The 21,775-nt window shown below is 48.1% G+C and overlaps 1 protein-coding gene and 1 long non-coding RNA gene across 14 annotated transcripts in view; one reads left to right on the forward strand and one right to left on the reverse strand.

Annotated features, from left to right (window-relative positions):
• DNAJA3 (DnaJ heat shock protein family (Hsp40) member A3) overlaps positions 1-20,091 on the reverse strand; it is a 35,859-nt gene extending 15,768 nt beyond the window's left edge. For 3 of the 10 annotated variants that reach the window (XM_003354626.5, XM_003354627.5, XM_085017753.1), the window contains exons 1-5: positions 19,869-20,091; positions 15,061-15,194; positions 7,991-8,074; positions 7,148-7,348; positions 5,067-5,219 (exon numbers count right to left, since the gene is read on the reverse strand). In XM_003354626.5, the coding sequence (XP_003354674.1) occupies positions 5,067-5,219; positions 7,148-7,348; positions 7,991-8,074; positions 15,061-15,194; positions 19,869-20,079 (783 nt within the window). In that variant the 5' untranslated portion in view covers positions 20,080-20,091. Of the gene's footprint in view, positions 1-5,066; positions 5,220-6,251; positions 7,349-7,990; positions 8,075-15,060; positions 17,368-18,765 lie in introns of all 10 variants that reach the window. The other 7 variants (XM_085017759.1, XM_085017754.1, XM_085017758.1 and 4 more) reach the window with 7 other exon arrangements.
• On the forward strand, positions 11,043-19,230 carry LOC146404575 (uncharacterized). 4 transcript variants are annotated; one of them, XR_014840937.1, is made up of 4 exons: positions 11,057-11,090; positions 12,334-12,758; positions 14,611-17,263; positions 18,828-19,230. It is a non-coding gene; the product is annotated as an uncharacterized LOC146404575 (long non-coding RNA). The 4 variants fall into 4 exon arrangements; XR_014840938.1 differs by lacking the exon at positions 12,334-12,758 and having other exon boundaries at positions 11,043-11,498; positions 14,581-17,263; XR_014840935.1 differs by lacking the exon at positions 12,334-12,758 and having other exon boundaries at positions 11,057-11,648; positions 14,731-17,263.
• Positions 20,092-21,775: the final 1,684 nt, after the last annotated feature.

The raw sequence follows: 21,775 nt of genomic DNA on the forward strand, positions 1-21,775 counted from the left end.
TGATCCCCAGCCCTGCACAGTGGTTAAGGATCTGGCACTGCCACAGCTGTGGCACAGGTCACGGTTTCAGCTCCGGATTCAATCCCTGGTCCAGGAACTTCCATATGCCACAAATGTGGGGAGGGGAAAAAAAAATCAAAGATGTGGGAAAATGCTTTCATTATAATAAATTAAAAAGAAGAAAATTGCACATATGATTCTCAACTGTTGAAAATTATATACAAATAGGCAAAAACATATTCGAAGTCAAAAGGCAAATAAAACTGAAATCACTGGCAAAGGACTAATGCAATGAATTTATAAAGGGCTTCCACAAATAAAAAGACGAATTACTCAACAGATAGGATAGAATAGATGCAAAATAAAACAATGGCTCTCAAATGTTAGATGTCACATCACATGTGATACCTGCACATTCAAAAAATGAACATGAGAAATGACAATATTCAAAGGTATTCATTGTCCGTCTATAATAGGAAAAGACGAGAACTTCCTAGGCATCCAGCAACAGGGGCCTGGCTAAACAGTGACATGTCTGCCTGAAGGAATATCGTGGCCATAAAAAAACTGAGGCAGGAGTTCCCGTCGTGGCGCAGTGGTTAACGAATCCGACTAGGAACCATGAGGTTGCGGGTTCAGTCCCTGCCCTTGCTCAGTGGGTTAAGGATCCGGTGTTGCCGTGAGCTGTGGTGTAGGTTGCAGACGCGGCTCGGATCCCACGTTGCTGTGGCTCTGGTGTAGGCCGGTGGCTACAGCTCTGATTAGACCCCTAGCCTGGGAACCTCCATATGCCCCGGGAGCAGCCCAAGAAATAGCAAAAAGCCAAAAAAAAAAAAAAAAAAAAAAAAACTGAGGCAGCTATGTAGGCAGAGTATGTCCTAAACACACTGAGAAGAAGAAACAAAACAAAACACCAAGGTACAAACAGTGCTGGCAGCTGTATTCTACCTTCGGTATGAAAAAAGGCACACACACACAGGCTCGCATCTAAGAGGAATAAAGGACGCTTCTGGGCAGCGGAACTCAATGACTAAAAGTCAAGATGAGAGGAGACTCATCTTACGCAGCTTTCAATTTGCATCCACTGAACTTTCAATGATTTGCATTATACGACCTATTCAAAAACTAGCCAACATAAACCAAAAATGTCATTTCTCATCAACAATTGGCAGGAAACACACCAAAATACTCACAGTGGTGGGACTGTCAAGGACTTTTTTTCTCCTTTTCTTACGTTTTTCTGCACTCGAAGACGACTTCTATGCCCTCCATAAATACACGTACTAGGAACAATAATTTGATTTTTTTTCTGCTTTTTTTTTGTGGAGGGCTGCATCTGCAACATATGGAAGTTCCCAGGCTAGGGGTCAAATCAGAGCTACAGCTGCCAGCCTACACCAAAGCCAGAGCAACACGGGATCCAAGCTGCGTCTGTGCCCTACACCACAGCTCATGGTAAAGCCAGATTGCTAACCCACTGAGCGAGGCCAGGGATCAAACCTCCACCCTCACGGATACTAGTCAGATTCACTTCCACTGACCCATGATGGGAACTCCAATAATCCGATTTTAAAGGCAAATAGTGGGAGGAAGGAAGGATTGACGTTTGTGACCAGCAGACGCAAACAATTATACATAGGACGGATAAACAAGAAGATCCTACTGTAGAGCACAGGGAACCATATTCAGTATCCTGTGATAAACCACAACAGAAATGAATATGAAAGACAAAATATATTTGTATAACTGAGTCACTTTGCTGTACAGCAGAAATTAACACAACACTGTAAATCAACTAACGAGAAGCTGGTTCTTTGTAAAGATCAACAAAATTGATAAACCCTTAGCCAGACTTATCAAGCAAAAAAGAGAGAGGACTCAAATCAATAAAATTAGAAATGAAAAAGGAGAAGTAACAACGGACATCACAGAAATACAAAGGATCATAAGAGACTACTATATGCAACTACATGCCAATAAAACGGAAAACCTAGAAGAAATGGACAGATGCTTAGAAAAGTACAATCTTCCAAGACTAAACCAAGATGAAATAGAAAAGATGAATGGACCAATCACAAGAACTGAAATTGAAACTGTGATTAAAAAACTTCCAATAGGAGTTCCTGTAGTGGTGCAGTGGTTAACAGACCCAACTAGGAACCATGAGGTTGTGGGTTCGATCCCTGGCCTTGCTAAGTGGGTTAAGAATCTGGTGTTGCCGTGAGCTGTGGTGTAGGTTGCAGATGAGGCTTGGATCCTGCGTTGCTGTGGCTCTGGCGTAGGCTGGTGGCTACAGCTCCAATTCAACCCCTAGCCTGGGAACCTATATATGCCGTGGGAGCGGCCCAAGAAATGACAAAAAGACCAAAAAAAAAAAAAAATTGCAGAGGAAGGGATACTTCCAAACTCATTCTATGAGGCCACCATCACCCTGATACCAAAACCAGACAAAGGTACCACAAAAAAAAGAAAACCACAGGCCAATTTCACTGATGAACATCGATACTAAATCCTCAACAAAATACTAGCAAACCGCATCCAACAATACATTAAAAGGATTGTACATCATGATCAAGGGGGATTTATCCCAGGGATGAAAGGGTTCTTCGATATCCACAAATCAATCAGTGTGATTGCACTGAAGATAATCAGGGCCAGATTTCTCCTTACTAGAAAACAGTTTTGGATATGGACAGGCAGAAGACTAGATACACCTTGTGGTGTTGAAGCAGAACTACCAGAACTAGCAGGTTGAACGCATGGTTTGTTGGATGCATGGTGGATGGATGGATGGGTGGCTGGACTGGCGTGTACTTATGTGTGTACATATCTATCATATGAACAACATGGGAAGACACACAGACATGGAACCAAATCTGCATGTGCACATGCACCTGTGCTTGCTCACACACACTTCTTCCTGGCTCAGTCGGCTGCAAGAACGCGGAAGCAGTGACATCCCAGGTGCAGCGAGCACACCTTGGTTTCTAAATCCCACTACGTTCCTAAAAGGAACCAGGACTCCTTGGAGAAATGGCTGGTTCCAGGGTTTGGCACGGAAAGTACAAGTCATCTAGAACATTCTGTTGTGACAGAAAGTAAGGAAGTACTAGAGTTCCCATTGTGGCTCAGCAGTAATGAACCTGACTAGCACCTATGAGGACACGGGTTTGAACCCTGGCCTCACTCGGCGGGTTAAGCATCCGGCATTGTGAGCTGCGGTGTAGGCCACAGATGAGGCTTGGATCCTATGTTTCTGTGGCTGTGGTATAGGCTGGCAGCTACAGCTCTGATTCAGCTCCTAGCCTGGGAACTTTCATATGTCCCAGGTGCAGCCCCAAAAAAGACAAAAAAAAGGAAGGAAGTGCTGAAAGAATGAGGGAACACATCAAAAGGGTAAAGGAGCCTGCCAGAGAGACTTCCACAGGCCAAGTCGGGGACAGTTTGAGCATCAAACCAAGTAATACTGGTGACAGCTCAGTGAATAAAATTAGAATCCATGAGTTTATACTGATATGAATGAATGAAAAAATGGAGAAGAGAAAGCTCCTCCTTTCAGTAGAATGTCAATTAAGAAACACAGAAGGGATGCTGAAATCAGAAAAATCACCATCATGCAATGGTCACAGTAGTAATGGGTTTCGGCAAGACCGATCAATAGATGCTCTAACTTTAAGTTTGATGAGGGCGTTCTCTAGGGGCTCAATGGGTTAAGGACCGGGCGTTATCACTGCTGTGGCTCTGGGTTCCATCCCTGGCCCCAGAACTTCTGCATGCTGCAGGCACAGCCAAAAAAAAAGTTTGATGAGGAACAGAATATTTATATAGTGACAAGGTACCTCACAGCTTCTTTATTAGTTTGAGAAGGAAAAATACTAACTTAACAGTGAAGAAACGTGGCAGGAACTACCATAACTGACTGGGATGAAATGTAACATCATCACTGACGGGACAAATGGATACTCGTGACTCCTGACATGATCCATGAAAATGGCACTACCTCTCTGTGGTGTTCCGGCCAAAAACGCCTGCTCTGGATCTTACCAGGAGAAAATATCAGATGACCCGAAAGAGAGACTTTTCTACAAAGCAGTCTGTAATCCTGAAAATGTCAGGGTCATAAAACAAAGACTGAGAAATCTTCCAGATTAAAGGAGACAAAAGATATGACAACCAAATACTATGCAAGATCCTAGATTAGATCCTATACCCAGGAAAAAAAGAACATTATAAGGACAACTGAAAAAATCAGAGTTAGTACGGATAATGCTACTGCACTGATGTTAAATCTCCTGATTTTTGACAACTTACTGTGGTTATGTAAAAGAGTGTTCTTGCTCTTAGAAAACACACCCATGAATGACAAAGCAAATGGGACAAGATGCTAACGGTTGGTGAAGCTGGGAAAAAGGAGTAAGGGAGTGTTCCTTATGCTACAAATGTGAATTAGATCTACAAAGTACCAAAAGAAAAAAAAATGATTAGACTTCAGGCAAAATTTAAGTCCTCCTCCCCCACCCCAGTTTCAAATTCCAAACACCTCAAAAGGCATTTTCAAGAGTTCCTGTCGTGGCTCAGTGGTTAATGAATCCGACTAGGAACCACGAGGTTTCAGGTTCGATCCCTGGCCTTGCTCAGTGGGTTAAGGATCCGGGGTTGCCGTGAGCTGTGTTGTAGGTTGCAGACTCAGCTCAGATTCCATGTTGCTGTGGCTCTGGCGTAGGCTGGTGGCTACAGCTCCAATTCAACCCCAAGCCTGGGAACCTTCATATGCCGCAGGAGCAGCCCAAGAAAATGGCAAAAAGACAAAAAAAAAAAAAAAAAAAAAGGCATTTTCAGAGAAGACAGGAGACTGTCCTTGCTCCTTCTATTACGGCTGACCAGCACCAAGCACTGTGGGGGAAATGAAGACGGTTCTAGAGGAACCTAGCGGTCACCTCTTAGGTACTGCTGAATCGATACCCTCGAAGCACATAGAAGAGGAAGCGTGGGGAGAGCAGAAGCAGGAAGGGGGCCAGAGGTGGGAGCCCCAGGGAAGGCCTGGCCGGGGCACCGACCGCGCTCACCATGCCGGAGCCGCCACAGTAGTGGCAGTGCTGCAGCTTTGTGCCGGGCTCGTTGCCTTTGCCATCGCACCGCTCACAGGTGTCAGTCATGTTCACCGTGAACTCCTTGTTGACGCCCTTGGCGGCTTGATTGAAGGTCAGCTCCATGATGTACTAAATGCGTCAAGAGACAGCAGGTTACCTCTATGCAAGGCCACGCTGGCCAGCTGTCCACAGTTACTCTTTAAGTCTCTCTCTTCTTTTTCACCTTGTCCACAGGCATGTGGAAGCTCCTGGGCCAGGGACTAAACCCGCACCGCAACAGCAACCAGAGCCACAGCAGTGGCAACACGGGATCTAACCCATTGAGCCACAGAGGCACTCCTTAAAGTCTTTATTTTTTTAAGGCAGTTTAGGGTTGACCAAACGGAGAGGGAGGGTCTGGTGAGGTCCTACGTACCCCTCCCCCCCGTGCCCACACGCAGAGCCGCAACGTCACTCACCAGAATGGCACATTCTTTTTCAAGGATGAACCTACACTGACACATCAGAATCATCCCAAGCCCAGAGGTGACATCAGGGTCACTCCTGGAGCCATAAATATCTATGGGTCTGAACAGATGTATGATGAACGCATTACAATATCAGGCAAAGTATTTTCACTGCCCTACAAAGCCTATGCTCCACCAATTCACCTGTTCCCCTTGTGACGTTACTTGCTGACTTTACTGTCAAGTAAGAGCAGATGCCAAGCTCCCCCGCACCTCAGCGGGTTAAGGACCCAGTGTGGTCCCTGGTGTGGCTCAGGTCACTGCTGGCGTGCGGGCTGATCCCTGACCTGGGAACTTTTGCATGTCTCGGGCACAGCGCCCCCGCCAAAAGTAAAAATAGATGGGATTCACTTAATGGATTCTGCTCCACTTCTCAGCATCTTTAAGAGACAGTATTTAAGTGAAAATGTACTTTTCAGAGTTCCTGTTGTGGCTCAGCGGAAATGAATCTGACGAGAATCCACGAGGTCACATGTTTGATCCCTGGCCTCTCTCGGTGGGATAAGGATCCAGCATTGCCGTGAGCTGCGGTGTAGGTCACAGCCACGGCTCAGATCCCAAAGTGCTGTGGCTGTGGCGCAGGCTGGCAGCTACAGCTCCCATCGATCCCTAGCCTGGGAACCTCCATATGCCGCGGATGCAGCCCTAAAGAGACAACAACAACAAAAAAAAAAAAAAAAAAAAAATGAGGAGTTCCCGTCATGGTGCAGTGGTTAACGAATCCGACTAGGAACCATGAGGTTTCGGGTTTGGTCCCTGCACTTGCTCAATGGGTTAACGATCCAGTGTTGCCCAAGAAATGGCAAAAGGCAAAAAAAAAAAAAACGAAAGAAGTAAAAAAGAAAATGTGCTTTTCAATAAACTGAAAATGTTCACGGACAATACCTGCACGTGGCCCTTACCGAGAGTCCAATTACCCGCCATCCTAACTGACATCATAGAGCATCCCCTTCCTCTTCAGCCCTGATAAGGCCTCAACTAAGACGCAAACATGAAGAGGAGGGACTGGCAGCTCCCCCTCCTGGGCTGAGCTGGCCTGGGAAACGAGGCAGGCTCTGGAGAGAACATTCCCTCTAACCACAGACTCTGGGAGCATCAAGTGCTGCTGCCTAAGCAACTGGTAAGAATACAGGCAAACGGATGTACACATTTTTATATGATTTTCAAGTATTTCCTCCCAAGACGGCGGCCTCCAGATCATCACGTTTAAGTCGTCTTGCCTTTTTTGAGAAAAAGAAATGGGTAAAATCTGTTTGCATCACATATGGCAGCTAAAATTTGAATGACTCTTCAAAATGAGATGCTTACTGGAGTTCCCGTCATGGCTCAGTGGTTAACGAATCCGACTAGGAACCATGAGGTTGCAGGTTCAATCCCTGGCCTCACTCAGTGGGTTAAGGATCTGGCGTTGCCATGAGCTGTGGCGTAGGCCGACGGCCACAGCTCTGATTGGACCCCTGGCCTGGGAAGGGAGGCTCCATGTGCCGTGGGAGCAGCCCTAGAAAAGGCAAAAAGACAAAAAAATAAAAATAAAAAATAAGAGATGCTCACCTCCTGAGGCTGATTGAACACACCCTGGAAATCTCCAAAAGGGGAGGAGGAGAACTCCCCGAAGATCTTCCTGAAGAGCTCCTCTGGGTCCACGGTGGGGCCTCCCTTCCAGTAGCCCTGTCCCGAGCCGCCCGCCCCGGCATCGAAGCCGGCAGAGCCGTACGTGTCATACTGCTTCCTCTTCACTTCGTCACTCAGGACCTACCACGAAAGACACAGCAGTCAGGTGCTCTGCGTCTCCAGAGGCCCAGGGATGTGGAAACCAGGTCTGACTGTGGTACTGTACCAACATTAAATGTCTGACCATGACAACAGCACTGAGGTCATGGAAAAGGATGCTCTTGCTCGGAGAGAATACACACAGACGTACTCAGGACCAGAGACACCACGTCTGCAACTTACTCTCAAACAGTTGGGGGGCAATGCACACCTGCGACACACACACACCCACACACCCACCCCAGAGTCTGGGAAGGAGGTCCACTTTCACTTAAGCCTGCAGTTGCTCAGCAGCTAACCAGTGAATCCGCTTTGTCCCTCTGATCACAGTAGGGTGGTCTTCTACCTGTACGACACCCACCATCCCCACCACAGAGCAATGCCCTAAGTAGGAGGGGTGTCATCAAAGGAGCAGAGAACTGTTTAATCAGACAGGGGGCCCCAGACCCGGAAACAAGTGCACGTGACCTGGGGAGCTCTGGTATACAGACTATTGGTTCCTGCTCTTTGCTGAGATTCCAGGTTAAAGGCAGCCTGAGAGGCAGAGATTTCCCAGCGCAGCGCACTCGGACACCTGCACCAGGAGGAAGGACGGGGACTGCCCACGCCAGTGGGCTGCATTACCTCGTAGGCCTCGGCCAGCTGGGAGAACTTCTCCTTGGCTTTGGGGTCATCCTTATTCGTGTCTGGGTGATACTTCTTGGCAAGCTAAGGGAGAAAATGGGAAATTACTTAAGATGGTTACTAGAACCAAACCCAGGCTCCAGGCACATCTCACCTCCTTTGCAGCGGTTATCTGAGACTATCCAATGCCGGGGATCAGTACCACACCATGGGAGGTCCTGTCATGGCGCAGCGGAAATGAATCCGACTAGGAACCATGAGGTTGCGGGTTCAATCCCTGGCCTCACTCAGTGGGTTAAGGATCTGGTGTTGCCGTGAGCTGTGGTGTAGGTCACAGATGCAGCTCGGGTCCCAAGTTCCTGTGGCTGTGGTGTAGGCCGGAAGCAACAGCTCCGATTCGACCCCTAGTCTGGGAACCTCCATATGCCAAGGGTGCAGCCCTAAAAAGGATAAAAGACAAAAAAAAAAAAAAAAAAATCAAAACTGCACCATAGCAGTGACCCTCACCATAGCATGATCCAAGCCACAACAGGTAATGCCAGATCCTTAACCTGTTGAGCCACCCGCAATTCTTAAAACAAGGTTTAAGATGTGAAACCATCTTGGAGTTCCTGCTGTGGCATAGTGGGTTCAGAACCCAAGTGCAGCAGCTTAAGTTCAATCCCCAGCCTGGCACAATGGGTTAAAGAATTGCCACAACTCTGGCTCAGATTCAATCCCTGGCTCAGGAATATCCATTTGCCACAGGCGTGGCCATAAAAAAAAAAAAAAAAAAAGCAAACAGCAAAACTAAAAGCAAAACACACAGTCTAAGAATATACACTCCAGGAGTGCCCCTCGTGGCTCAGTGGTTAACAAACCCAACTAGCATCCATGAGGATGAGAGTTCAATCCCTGGCCTCGCTCAGTCGGTTAAGGATCTGCGCTGCCCTGTGTTGTGGTGTAGGTCACAGACTCAGCTCGGATCCCGAGTTGTTGTGCTATAGACTGGAAGCTGTAGCTCCAATTAGACCCCTAGCCTGGGAACCTCCATATGCCTCAGGTGTGGCCCTAAAAAGACACACACACACACACACACACACACGCACACACACACACAACTTTATTACAAAATGACAAACTGAGTTTTGAGAAATGGAAATAAAAAATTTAAAAAACCAGGAGTTCCCGTCGTGGCGCAGTGGTTAACGAATCCGACTAGGAACCATGAGGTTGCGGGTTCGGTCCCTGCCCTTGCTCAGTGGGTTAACGATCCGGCGTTGCCATGAGCTGTGGTGTAGGTTGCAGACGCGGCTCGGATCCCGAGTTGCTGTGGCTCTGGCATAGGCCGGTGGCTACAGCTCCAATTCAACCCCTAGCCTGGGAACCTCCATATGCCGTGGGAGCGGCCCAAGAAATAGCAACAACAACAAAAGACCAAAAAAAAAAAAAAAAAAAAAAAAAAAAAAATTTAAAAAACCACTTGTTCAAATCTGAGGTGTGCAAACATTTTTCAACCAGAACATATCTGTAACAAAATAACAACTAATTCTTTAGAACTTGGGCGCCTTTGTGAAAGATGCGAAAGAGTGAACCTGGTATACTATCACTCATTAAAAAGAGAGGAAAATCACTGGATTGCTGAATAGATTATCTGCTGTACAAGTTAATTTCAGAAGGATATACAATAAGCTGGAAACGCTCACTGTTCCAGGAGGGATGTGGAGGAATGGGAAGAAGGAACGCTTTTTCACTGTACACTCCTTTGGAGGTTTTGAACTCTGAACACGGAGAATAAACTACCCATTCGAAAACTAGATTTCAGGAGTTCCTGTCATGGCACAGTGGAAACAAATCCAACTGGGACCCATGAGGACGTGGGTTCAATCCCTGGCTTCAATCAGTGGGTTAAGGATCTGGCGTTGCCATGAGCTGTGGTGTAGATCACAGACGCGGCTTGGATCTGGTGTTGCTGTGGCTGTGGTGTAGGCTGGCAGCTGTAGCTCCAATTGGGCCCCTAGCCTGGGAACCCCCATGTGCACCAAGTGTGGCCCTAAAAAAAAAAAAAGCAAAAAACTCCCCTAGATTTAAATATTAAAGAACAAAACAGGATCTCACTCGGCTGTGCAGAGCACACAGGCGAGCTGAGCAGTGCTGTGTGCCTTGCAGGCATTCGCTGCATCTGCTGCCCTCCAAGTCTGGGTTACCCCCAAGCAAGTGCAAGGAGGACACAGGATCTTTTCTTTTTGCTTTTTAGGGCTGCACCCTGGGCATATGGAGGTTCCCAGGATAGGGGTAGAATCAGAGCTGTAGCTGCCGGCCTACACCACAGCCACAGCAACATAGGACACCACAGCTCCTGGCAGCACCAGGTCCTTAACCTGCTGAGTGAGGCCAGGGATCAAACCCACAACCTCATGGTTACTAATCGGATTCGTTAACTGCTGAGCCACAAAGAGAACTACAGAACACAGGATCTTAAGCTGAAAGGGACTCGGGAGACATGTGGCTCAAGACCACCAGCACTGGCTTCTCTCTCCGCTCCTGGAGACGCTGGTTCTCACACCAACACATGGAAGTACATCAGAGGCAGCCTACCAAGCCTCAGAGCACAGGCGGTAGATCACGGTGGGCGACAAGGCTGGTTCCCAGGCCGTGGCAGGATATGCTGACATGCGCATGAGACCAGCACAAGGAAAGGCCTTTTTCAGTCGGAAAGACCTATATTTACTCTCAGGTGTCCCCCTTATGGACTGTGTGGCCTTGCCTGCATATCATAACCTTACCGAGCCTTATGCCATGAGGATTAAATGATGAAACACAGAAAAAGCTTTTATCAAGGTCTGACCCCCAGTAATTGCTCGATAAAGCCTACCTTTTTTTTTTTTTTTTTTTTTTTTTAAGGCTGTACCTGTGGCATATGGAGGTTCCCAGGCTAGGAGTCTAACTGGAGCTACAGCTGCCGGCCTACACCACAGCCACAGCAACGTGAGATCCTTAACCACTGAGCAAGGCCAGAGAATGAACCCGCATCCTCATGGATACTAACTGGGTTCATTACTGCTGAGCCACATGGGAACTACCAACTTTTTTTTTTTTTTTTTGGCCCTGCCCTCAGCATGTGGAAGTTCCCAGGCCAGGGGTTGAACCTGTGCCACAGCTGTAACAGTGCCACAGCAGTGACAATTCCAGATACTTATTAACCCTCTGAGCTACAAGGGAACTCCAACAAAGCCTACTTTTTAAATTTCCAGTTTTAAATAATGCAGCTTTTTTGGATATTGTTCCTTCCTCCTCTTGCTTAAGTTAAATCCCTAGTACTTGCTAAGGGCATCACATGCCCCACTAAGATGGCCATCTTCCAGTCTTCTCTGGCTCCTGTATCAGGTATCTCACCCTCCAGCTCAAAAGAAGAGACAGGCTATTTGCTAACCCGAGCCAGGCTCTCTGCTTCCTACCTCCAAGTCTTGCCTCATTCCCTTACAATCCAGCAGTAAAAAAATGATCGAGGAGTTCCCGTCGTGGCGCAGTGGTTAACGAATCCGACTAGGAACCATGAGGTTGCGGGTTCGGTCCCTGCCCTTGCTCAGTGGGTTAACAATCCGGCGTTGCCGTGAGCTGTGGTGTAGGTTGCAGACGCGGCTCGGATCCCGAGTTGCTGTGGCTCTGGCGTAGGCCGGTGGCTACAGCTCCGATTCGACCCCTAGCCTGGGAACCTCCATATGCCGAAGGAGTGACCCAAGAAATAACAAAAAAAAAAAAAAAGATGATCGATTTAAAAATGGGCAAAGGGGAGTTCCCATGGTGGCTCCGTGGTAATGAACTAGTATCTGCGAGGATGCAGGTTTGAGCGCTGGAGTCATTCAGTGGAATAAGGATCCAGTGTTACCATAAGCTTCGCTGTAGGTCACAGATCCGGCTTGGATCTGGCCTTGCTGTGGCTGTGGTGTAGGCCAGCAGCTGCAGCTCTGGTTTGACCCTAGCTTGGGAACTTCCATATGCCACAAGTAAGCCCTAAAAAGACAAAAAAAGGGGGAGGGGAACGAAGGATCTGAACATAGACAACACCTGGCCCTAAGCACATGAAAAGGTGCTCAACACCACTGGCCTCCAAAGAAAAGCAAATCAAAACCACAGCCAGGGAGTTCCAATCGTGGCTCTGCGGTTAGCCAACCTGACTAGGATGCATGGGGACGTGGGTTTGAGCCCTGGCCCCACTCAGTGGATTAAGGATCCGGTGTTGCCGTGAACTGTGGTGTAGGTCGCAGACGCAGGCTTGGATCCAGCGTGGCTATGGCTGTGGCGTAGGCCAGTCGCTATAGTTCCAATTAGACCCTTAGCCTGGGAACTTCCACATGCTGCAGGTGTGGCCCTAAAAAAACAAAACAAAACAAAACACAAAAACAAAAAAACACCACAGCCAGATACCACTTCACACCTGCTAAGGTGGCTTGAAGCAAAAGGTATGTGTGGGGAGTGCTGCGGAGGATGTGGAGAAATCGGGATCCTCTCACGCTGCCAGTGAAGATCTAAAATGGTGCAAGTCCACTCCTAGGTATACGTCCCAGAGAAATGAAAACACAGGTCTGCACAAAACTTACACATGGTTGTTCACAGAAGCACTACTCATAATAGTGAAAAGGTGGAATCAATCCAACTACCTACTAACTGATGGAGAGATAAATAAAATCCAGCATAGCCATGCAATGGAATATTATTTGACAACAAAAAGGAATGGGGAGTTCCCGTCGTGGCTCAGTGGTTAACGAATCCGACTAGGAACCATGAGGTTGCAGGTTCGGTCCCTGGCCTCACTCAGTGGGTTAGGGATCCGGCGTTGCCGTGAGCTGTGGTGTAGGTTGCAGACGCGGCTCGGATCTTGCGTTGCTGTGGCTCTGGCGTAGGCAGGTGGCTACAGCTCTGATTAGACTCCTAGCCTGGGAACCTCCATATGCCGCGGGAAGCAGCCCTAGAAAAAAGGCAAAAAGACAAAAAAAAAAAAAAAGGAATGGGAGTTTCCTGGTGGCTCAGTGGGTTAAGGATCCAGCTTTATTGTTGTGACATGGGTCACTGCTGTGGCACAGGTTCGATCCCTAGTCCAAGAACTTCCACACGTCGCAGGTGCTGCCAAAACCCAGTAACAACAAAAACAAACAAAAAAGGGAATGAAGTACTGCTACATGTTATAAGACATAAAAGAAACCAGTCATAAAAATCCACATATAGCATGATTTCATTTTTTTCTTTCTTTTTTACGGCTGTACCTGTGCATATGGAAGTTCTTGGGCTAGGCGTCAAATTGGAGCTGCGTCTACGCCACAGCCACTCCAGATCCGAGCCACATCTATGACCTACACCACAGCTTGCCAGATTCTTAACCCACTGAGTAAGGCCAGGGATTGAGCCCGCAACCTCACAGATACTATGTCGGGTTCTGAACCCACTGAGCCACAATGGGGACACCGCATGATTTTATTTCTATGAAAAGTCCAGACTGGACACATCCATAGATAAAGAAAGTAGGTTAGCAATTTCAAGGGGACAGGAAAGAGGAAAATGAGGAATAGGGGCTTATGGTGTGGAGTTTCTTTCTGAGCTGTTGAAATGGTCTAAAATCGATTGTAGGGATGGTCATACAACCCTGCTGATGTAGTAAAACCCAGTGAATTCCAGGTTTAAAAGAAAAACTAAGAAGAGGGAATAGCTATCCAAACTTTAAGCTGTTGTTAGGTCTGGTCATGATCAGTATTTGATTCACTAATATTAGGCTTAGACAAAGTTTTTCCTTGTCCACAAAAACTTTTTTAAAAAAGGAAAAAAAGGATGTTCCAGTGTGGCACAGCAGGTTAAGGATCTGGCATCGCAGCTGTGGCGCAGGTCACCACTGTGGCAGGGGTTCAATCCCTGCCTGGCCCAAGAACTTCCACGTGCCTGAGGTGTGGCCAAAAAAAGGGGGGAAAAAATCAGGATTCTTAGAGCAAATTTTCCATAAACATAATTTTTAAATTCAAATTTTATTAATTTTTATTAAATTTTAATCATCTTTATTCTATTATAGCTTCCCCTTTTGGGGGGAGCAGGGGCGCATCTGTCGCATGCCCAAATTCTGGGGCCAGAGACAGAACCTGTGCCACAGCAGCAACTGCAAGCCAATGAAGTGATGATGCCAGATCCCTAATCCACTGAGTCAGAGAAGAACACATCTTTCCTCTTTCTATAGTGTTAAGGTGCTCTTTCTTTCATCACATGACATTAACAGATTAAATGTGATCATTTTTAACATCCACAGTAGGCAAAATACGAAAGCTAGCATTCCTACGTCAGAGCTCACAGTCTTTAACTTTTACTTTATTGATCAGAGCAAAAGTCTGGAACCCACAGATCTAGATAAGTCACATGCCACTGTACCAATCAGCCCAATACATTCTGGGATATGACGATGGGAATTTCACATTTTCTAGGTTAAGAAAAAATTCTAAATCCATGAACTTTTATCTGAATGCAAAGAATGACTACCCAAAATAAGACTTGGACCACCACACCACAGTTTCAGAAGATGCAGAATAAATTTAAGTACAAAAGCAGCCCTGGGAGTTCCCGTCGTGGCACAGTGGTTAACGAATCTGACTAGGAACCATGAGGTTGCAAGTTCGATCCCTGGCCTTGCTCAGTGGGTTAAGGATCCGGTGTTGCTGTGAGCTGTGGTGTAGCTTGCAGACATGGCTCAGATCCCGAGTTGCTGTGACTCTGGTGCAGGCCAGCAGCTATAGCTCTGATTAGACCCCTAGCCTGGGAACCTCCATATGCCTCGGAAGTGACCCTAGAAAAGGCAAAAAGACAACAAAACAAAACAAAAACAGCAGCCCTGGAAAAAGATTTTTTAAACTCTCTGGTTCTGAAGCATTAACCAGCATGGCTTCCCGCGCTCGAGGAACACAGCCCAGCAAAGCCCATTTTTATCATCTGCTTCCACACTGTCAGCTGCACGCAACCTACATTTACGGGCATACGCCTTGCACTGCTCAGGATCGGACTAGACTGAAAGTGTACCTTCTGAAATCTTGCCTCTAAAATCTGGCTTCCATACAGACCTGGTAATAGGCCTTCTTGATCTCCTTCTGGCTGGCACTTCGGGGTACTCCTAATATCTGGTAATAATCCTCTTTGGACAAAGTGGCGCTCGTGTGAAAGAAGGCAGTACAAACAGAAGGGGAACTTTTTACTCCTAAAAAAGAAAAAAAGAAAAAAAAAAATCACGCTGGGAGTGACTCAATGAAAGGAAATTATGGGCAAACAACCAGCCAGGCTATACCCGTAAAGGTCACAGCTTTAGGGCTTGTTCTCCCCCAGGCCCACTGGACACCAAACTCACTGCACTCCCACCACAGCTAAGGCCGCTGCATAGGGAGAGCACAGAAAGCGCCGTCAGAGCGCCGGGCGGCCGATTCCGTAGGATCACACTAGGGCCGGAGCCTCGCGGTGCCTCAGGAGGAACCGCACCCAGAAGGGCTGCACCTGGGCATGACCCAAGGGATCCTGTTTCCCTGCCCACCCAGCACGCCTCGTGCTGCACCTCGATGCCTCACAACTCATAGGTCCTCCCTCCACCGGGCACCACTGGATGCCTGCTTCCGGGGTGGTTCAGAGTGTAGTGCCTGAACCAGCAGCAGCATTAGCTTGTTGGAAATGTTATCCTCAGACCCCATCCAAACCTGAATTGGAACCTCTGAGGGGTGGGGCCCAGCAGGCTGTGCCTCGAGCCCTCCAGGTGGCAGTTCCACCACACAGAGAACCACCACGCTAGAGAAACCGCTGGTCGTCAAAGTCACATCTCTCTGAGGATCCGACAAAAAACAACGCGCACATATAGAGAGAGACACAAAAAATTAAACGGCTCTGTTCCAGAACCTGCTCACCCCAGGGTAACCCCCAAAGAGATCAAAGCACGTGGCAGCCCCCGCCCCAAAACCCTGCCCTCCCTTCAAACCTCTTGCACCAGCAGCTCGGAGGAAAGGCTGACAGACCCTGCACGGAGCAGACAGCTAGCTGGACGGGCCTGGCACCACAGGAAGGGGGGCAGCTGCTCGACAACCTGCACCTTGCGACAAGTGAAGATGGGGAGGGCAGGGCAGGGGCTGAAGGAGCCCAGTGAGGGCAGAAGGGAGAGCAGGGCCAAGGGGGAGAATGAGGGTCATGAGGCAGCTCCAGGTTTTTAAGTGGACGGTTCACCGGCCAAGGAGGAGCTTCTGGATTCACCCCTTTCATCCAGCAAACACCCACTTCAGCGCTACGCCTGCCAGACACTGGACTTCTCACCAGGGACACAGCAGCAAACCACTCAAAGGAACCGCCCCCTGGGAGCCCACATTTGTTCCAGATCTTAACACTGTTCTAGGCACTGAGGATTCTAGACGAAGCATCCAAGCCTGGGCCCTCAGGGAGCTTAGAGCTCAGCAGGGGAGTGTGGGAGACAGGGTCACGCAAAGTGAGAACACACAAGAGGGTCACCGAACCAGGTCTCTCAAGCCATTGCGTGAAGTTCTCATCACTCTTCATGCTGGGACTCGGCTCCTCTCGAGAGGGGCAGGTGTGGGGTGGGCTGTTATGGGCTGGACTGTGTCCCCCCTCGCAAACTCAGATGCTGAAGCCCTACCCTCCCCTGGCCCTGCACCTTAGAATATGACTGTACGTGGAGATGGGGGCCTTTACAGACAACCCTGCCAAAAACATTGATCTTAGACTTTTATAGCCTCCAGAACTGCGAAAAAAATAATTTTCTATTTTTTAAGCCACTTAAACTGTGGCACTCTGCTATGGCAGCCCTATGTATTTATTTATATTCTAATATATCTGTGTACTTACTGTAGGATGTTTTAGCAGCATTCTTGGCCAACGAGCTACCAATAGCAGCCCCAACCCCAAACTGGCCACTAAAAACATCAGACGCTGGCAGACATCCCTGAAGGATAAAATCACCCCCAGCAGAGAACGAGTAAACCTACTCTCAGATGTTCGGGCACATCTTCTCAGGCACCTGCTCTTAAGCTGGAGAAATCAGCGAGGCTAAGGAGGGCTTGAATCCGCACAGATTTCATCTTACGGTCCCCTCTTCTGCTTTCACAAGCACCCGGTTTGGTCGCTACATCATACGATTATCTTTGGTTTGGAGGGACAAAGTCCTTACACATTTAGGAACTGCAGGTACAATGACATAACTAAAGACTCCGTGGTGGAGTTCCTGTTGTGGCACAGTGGTTAACGAATCCGACTAGGAACCAAGAGGTTGCGGGTTCGGTCCCTGCCCTTGTTCAGTGGGTTAACAATCCGGCGTTGCCGTGAGCTGGGGTGTAGGTTGTAGACGCGGCTCGGATCCTGCGTTGCTGTGGCTCTGGCGTAGGCTGGTGGCTACAGCTCCGATTCGACCCCTGGCCTGGGAACCTCCATATGCCACAGGAGCGGCCCAAGAAAAGGCAAAAAAAAAAAAAAAGGATTGGGAGACTACTTAAAATTTAAGTGGGCACAAAAGACAAGCAGGAATGTTGAGCATATCCAGAAAGGGAGCAAGATAAAGGCTAAAGTGACAGGAGAAAGAGCAGAAATCACCAGTAGGCTGGCGGCTACAGCTCCGATTCAACCCCTAGCCTGGGAACCTCCATATGCTGCGGGAGCAGCCCAAGAAATAGCAAAAAGACAAAAAAAAAAAAAAAAAAGTCAGCAAAACCTAAAAAGGTCTACTTTCACTCCTATTGAGAAATACAACATGACATCAAACCAGATAATCCTGAGGTCACCCGTGCAGATTATATTGCTCCATCCATGGGGAACTATTGGTGACAGGAACAGAATTAAAAAATGGGATCGCTTGACCAAAACCACATCCAATCTCTTTGTTCTCTGCTGTATCCCCAGTACCTAGAACAGTACCCAGCACACAACAAGTCCTCAATAAATACCTGCAAGTAAAAATTTTTCAAATAAGAAATGAGAGGCACCAAAGGATTAAAAAAATTCACGTGTGTGTGTGTCTGGCCCCAAAAGGATTAATTCACCCAGGTCAGTCTTTCAGTCTTTCTTGCACACACACACACACACGCGTGCTCTCTCACTCACACACACACACACACAACTTGAGTACTTTTGAGTAGTGTTCACCTTAGAAGGTAATCACATTACTGATACTTTAATGATTGCCTATTACGTAAGCATTACAAAATTGGATCTTCATTAAAAACCTTGTCAGGGCTCTTTAAATAATCATCTTCGTACGCTTACAGATAGTTTAAATTCTAGGGGACACAAACATCTAGCACAATTCAGGCACATATTTGGTTGTTAAATGTTTTCTCCTTCCTTCCTTATCTCACTGAAAGGAAGTCACCCAACACCCTCAGCAAGAAACTCTCAAGGATAAGTACTTAAAAAGCTTAATGTAGGAGTCCCCTGACGGGCTAGTGGGTTAAGGATCATATCTGCTGCCGGGGTATGAGTTCCATCCCTGGCCCGGGAACTTCCACATGCTGCGGCGACAGTCAAAATAAAAAAAAAAAAGGCTTACTATGTATTCATTCTACGTCACCTACAGCAACTAAGAAAGCAGCAGGTTTTGAAACAAGACTCAACCACTTTTTTTTTTTTTTTTTTTTTTTTTTTTGTCTTCATGTCTTTTTTTCGGCCGCAAATGTGGCATATGGAGGTTCCCAGGCTAGGGGTCAAATCGAAGCTGTAGCCACCAGCCTACGCCAGAGCCACAGCAACGCGGCATCCGAGCCGCGTCTGCAACCTATACCACAGCTCACGGCAACGCAGGATCCTTAATTCACTGAGCGAGGCCAGGGACCGAACCCGCAATGGTTCTTAGTCGGATTCATTAACCACTGAGCCACGACGGGAACTCCAAGGCTCAACCACTTTATAGCTTTATGACATTCTATGAGTTAACATCTAAGCCTCAATTTCTTTATTTATAAAATAGAATAGGAGGGATCGGGAGCTTGGGCTTATCAGACACAACTTAGAATAAATTTACAAGGAGATCCTGCTGAATAGCATTGAGAACTTTGTCTAGATACTCATGTTGCAACAGAACAAATGGTGGGGGAAAAAATGTAATTGTAATGTATACATGTAAGGATAACCTGACCCCCTTGCTATACAGTGGGAAAATAAAAAAAAAATTATTAAAAAAAATTAAAAAAAAAATAATCACAGTGTCTATCAGATGGAAATGATCCGTGTCTGATAAATAGTAAGTGCTCGATAAATATTAGTTTGCATTTTTATCACAATAACCAACATATGGTCTTCTAAAAAAACACTAAGTGTGCCCTTCGATTTACACCATGTGGTAGAAAGCGTGTAAGCTATGTATGAAAGAACAACGCTGGGTTTGGGACAACTTTCCTTAACTACCTTTATGACCTTGGGCGGGTCAACTCCTCCGCTAGAACCTCGGTTTCCCGTTGTTTAAAATGGGGATGAGGATCCCCACCTCTTGCAGAATTGTTATTACCATCACGTGAGACCCAGCTAGCCCCAGAGCAGGTGCTCACCGAGTAAGCAGTTACCTCTTCCCTTCCGCTCCGGGCTAAAAGATGGAGGGATGGGAACGGAACTGGGCAGAAGACAAGCGGCAAGCTGGAAAGCCGCCTCCAGAAATGTTGACAGAGAGGTGAAGGTTCACCGCTACGGGACGTTTCATCTCCGCCGCCGGAGACTCCACGCAGCTGGGTAACCATTTGGGCCTCCTTCCCTCCTACGTGCCCATCTCCCCAAGCGACTCCGCAGGTAGTTCGGAAGACATGCTCCACACAGCTATCTCCATGGCCGGAGCGAAGCGAAGGACTTGGAGCCCCTCGAAGGTCTTGGAGCCCCTCGCTCGGTCGCTAGAGCCTGCCCTCACCTGTGAGGCTGACACCGGGTCTCAATGTCAGCAGCGCCCGGGCACCGCGAGCTCCGAGCGAAGACGCGAAAGCGGTGACGCTCAGATTCCGCCCGAGCGACGCCCCCACCGCACCCCCCAAGGGCGGCCGGGCCCCTCTCCTCGCTGCAGTCGGCAGCCACGGGGTCCCCACAGCCACCAGCAACAAGCGTGGGGAGCACCGCGCCGCCATCTTGGCCCGGGGACACTGCGCCTGCGCCGCCCGGCTCCTGGCTGCAGCGCCAGGACGACGCACGCGCGCAGCGCCGGTGCTTCCGGGGGCGGGGCCCGCTGCGCTCGCAAGAAGGAATACAAGTGTTGCGCGTGCGCGTCCGAAACCCATGCATTGTTTCCGTAGCCGACGCCGAAATGTGTATAAAAAGTGCTGTTAGGTAACTTGTCTCGAAGAGCCTCGTCATTCTGTACTGGACGATCAAGGCTGCACCTTTTCTGTTTAAGGACGTGGTTGAGTGTAGCCGAATGTAACTGGTCTGAGGGTTCCCGCAAGGGGCGGGACTACAAATCCCGGCGCGCAAAGGACCGTCAGTCCTGGAGATCCCATCATGCAATGCTCGGCTTCTTTCTTCTTGACCCTGAGACTTAGTTCAGCTTGCCGGGCCCTTAATCACCCGGAGTTCGCATGAGCTGCTGGAGTCTCTGCCTTACTCCCAAAGCCAGGCTTCGCGCTCACTTTTCCTCTGGCTGATTCCCCGGGAGCAGATCTTTGATCGCCCAACTCTCTGCCAAGCGCGTAATCTCTCCAAACCTGTAGAGACCTTGCGGATTGCGGAATGAGAGCCAAGCTACACAAAAACGAATTTTAAAACGTTCTGATCCCTTAGTGTCACGCACGTTCTAAAATGTTAGGGATAAAATGATGAACGACACACCATCCCTGCTTTGGAGGCGCACAAGATGAATAGAGGGACAGGCTCCTTAACAAATAAGAGTACATGATCAATAATATGGAAGGTATAGGGAGTTCCTGCTGTGGCACGGCAAGTCAAGGCTCCTGTGTTGTCTCTGTGGCAGCGGATTCCATCCCCGGTCTAGCGCGGTGGGTTAAGTTGTCGTAGCTGTGGGGAATTGCAGCTGCGGCTCAGTTTGGATTGCTGGCCTGGGAACTTCCATAAGTCATGGGTGCAGCCAAAAAAGGACAGTAGGGAGTTCCCCTTGTGGTGCAGCGAAATGAACCGGACTAGTATCCATGAGGACACAGGTTCCATCCCTGGCCTCGCTCAGTGGGTTAAGAATCAGGCATTGCGAGTGAGCTGTGGTGTAGGTTGCAGACGCTGCTTCTCGGATCCCACTTTGCTGTGGCTGTGGCATAGGCAGGCAGCTGTAGCTCTGATTCGACCCCGAGTGTGGGAACTTCCATATGCTGCGGCTGTGATAGCCAAAAAAAAAAAAAAAGAAAGAAGGAAAGTAATAATATCAAAAGTATAAACAGTGTTATAGGCACCCAGGTGAGGGAGTTTCTCAAACAAGTCGGGGGCATTGGGGTGTCAGGGAAGGCATCTGAGAGGTAACATTGGAGTTGGACTTTGGTGAAAAGAGCATCAGGTAAAGACGGAGGGGCAGAGGATTCCAAGTAGCAAGAACTTCAAAAGCAGATTCTCTAAATCAAACATATTTAATTTAAAAAAGTATTTAAAAGCAGATGTCTGAAGGGCATTCCCATAGTGCCTCATCAGAAACGAATCCGGGGAGTTCCCGTCATGCCGAAGCAGAAACAAATCCAACTAGGAACCATGAAGTTGTGGATTTGGTCCCTGGCCTCGCTCAGTGGGTTAAGGATCCAGCATTGCCGTGAGTTGTGGTGTAGGTTGCAGACGCGGCTCTGATCCCGAGTTGCTGTGGCTCTGATGTAGGCCGGCAGCTACAGCTCC

Source organism: Sus scrofa, chromosome 3, assembly GCF_054392235.1.
Source record: "Sus scrofa isolate SSC_HxYL_T2T_F1_AM1 chromosome 3, Sscrofa_HxYL_maternal_Yorkshire_Landrace_v2.0, whole genome shotgun sequence".
In the NCBI taxonomy this organism is placed as follows: domain Eukaryota; kingdom Metazoa; phylum Chordata; class Mammalia; order Artiodactyla; family Suidae; genus Sus; species Sus scrofa.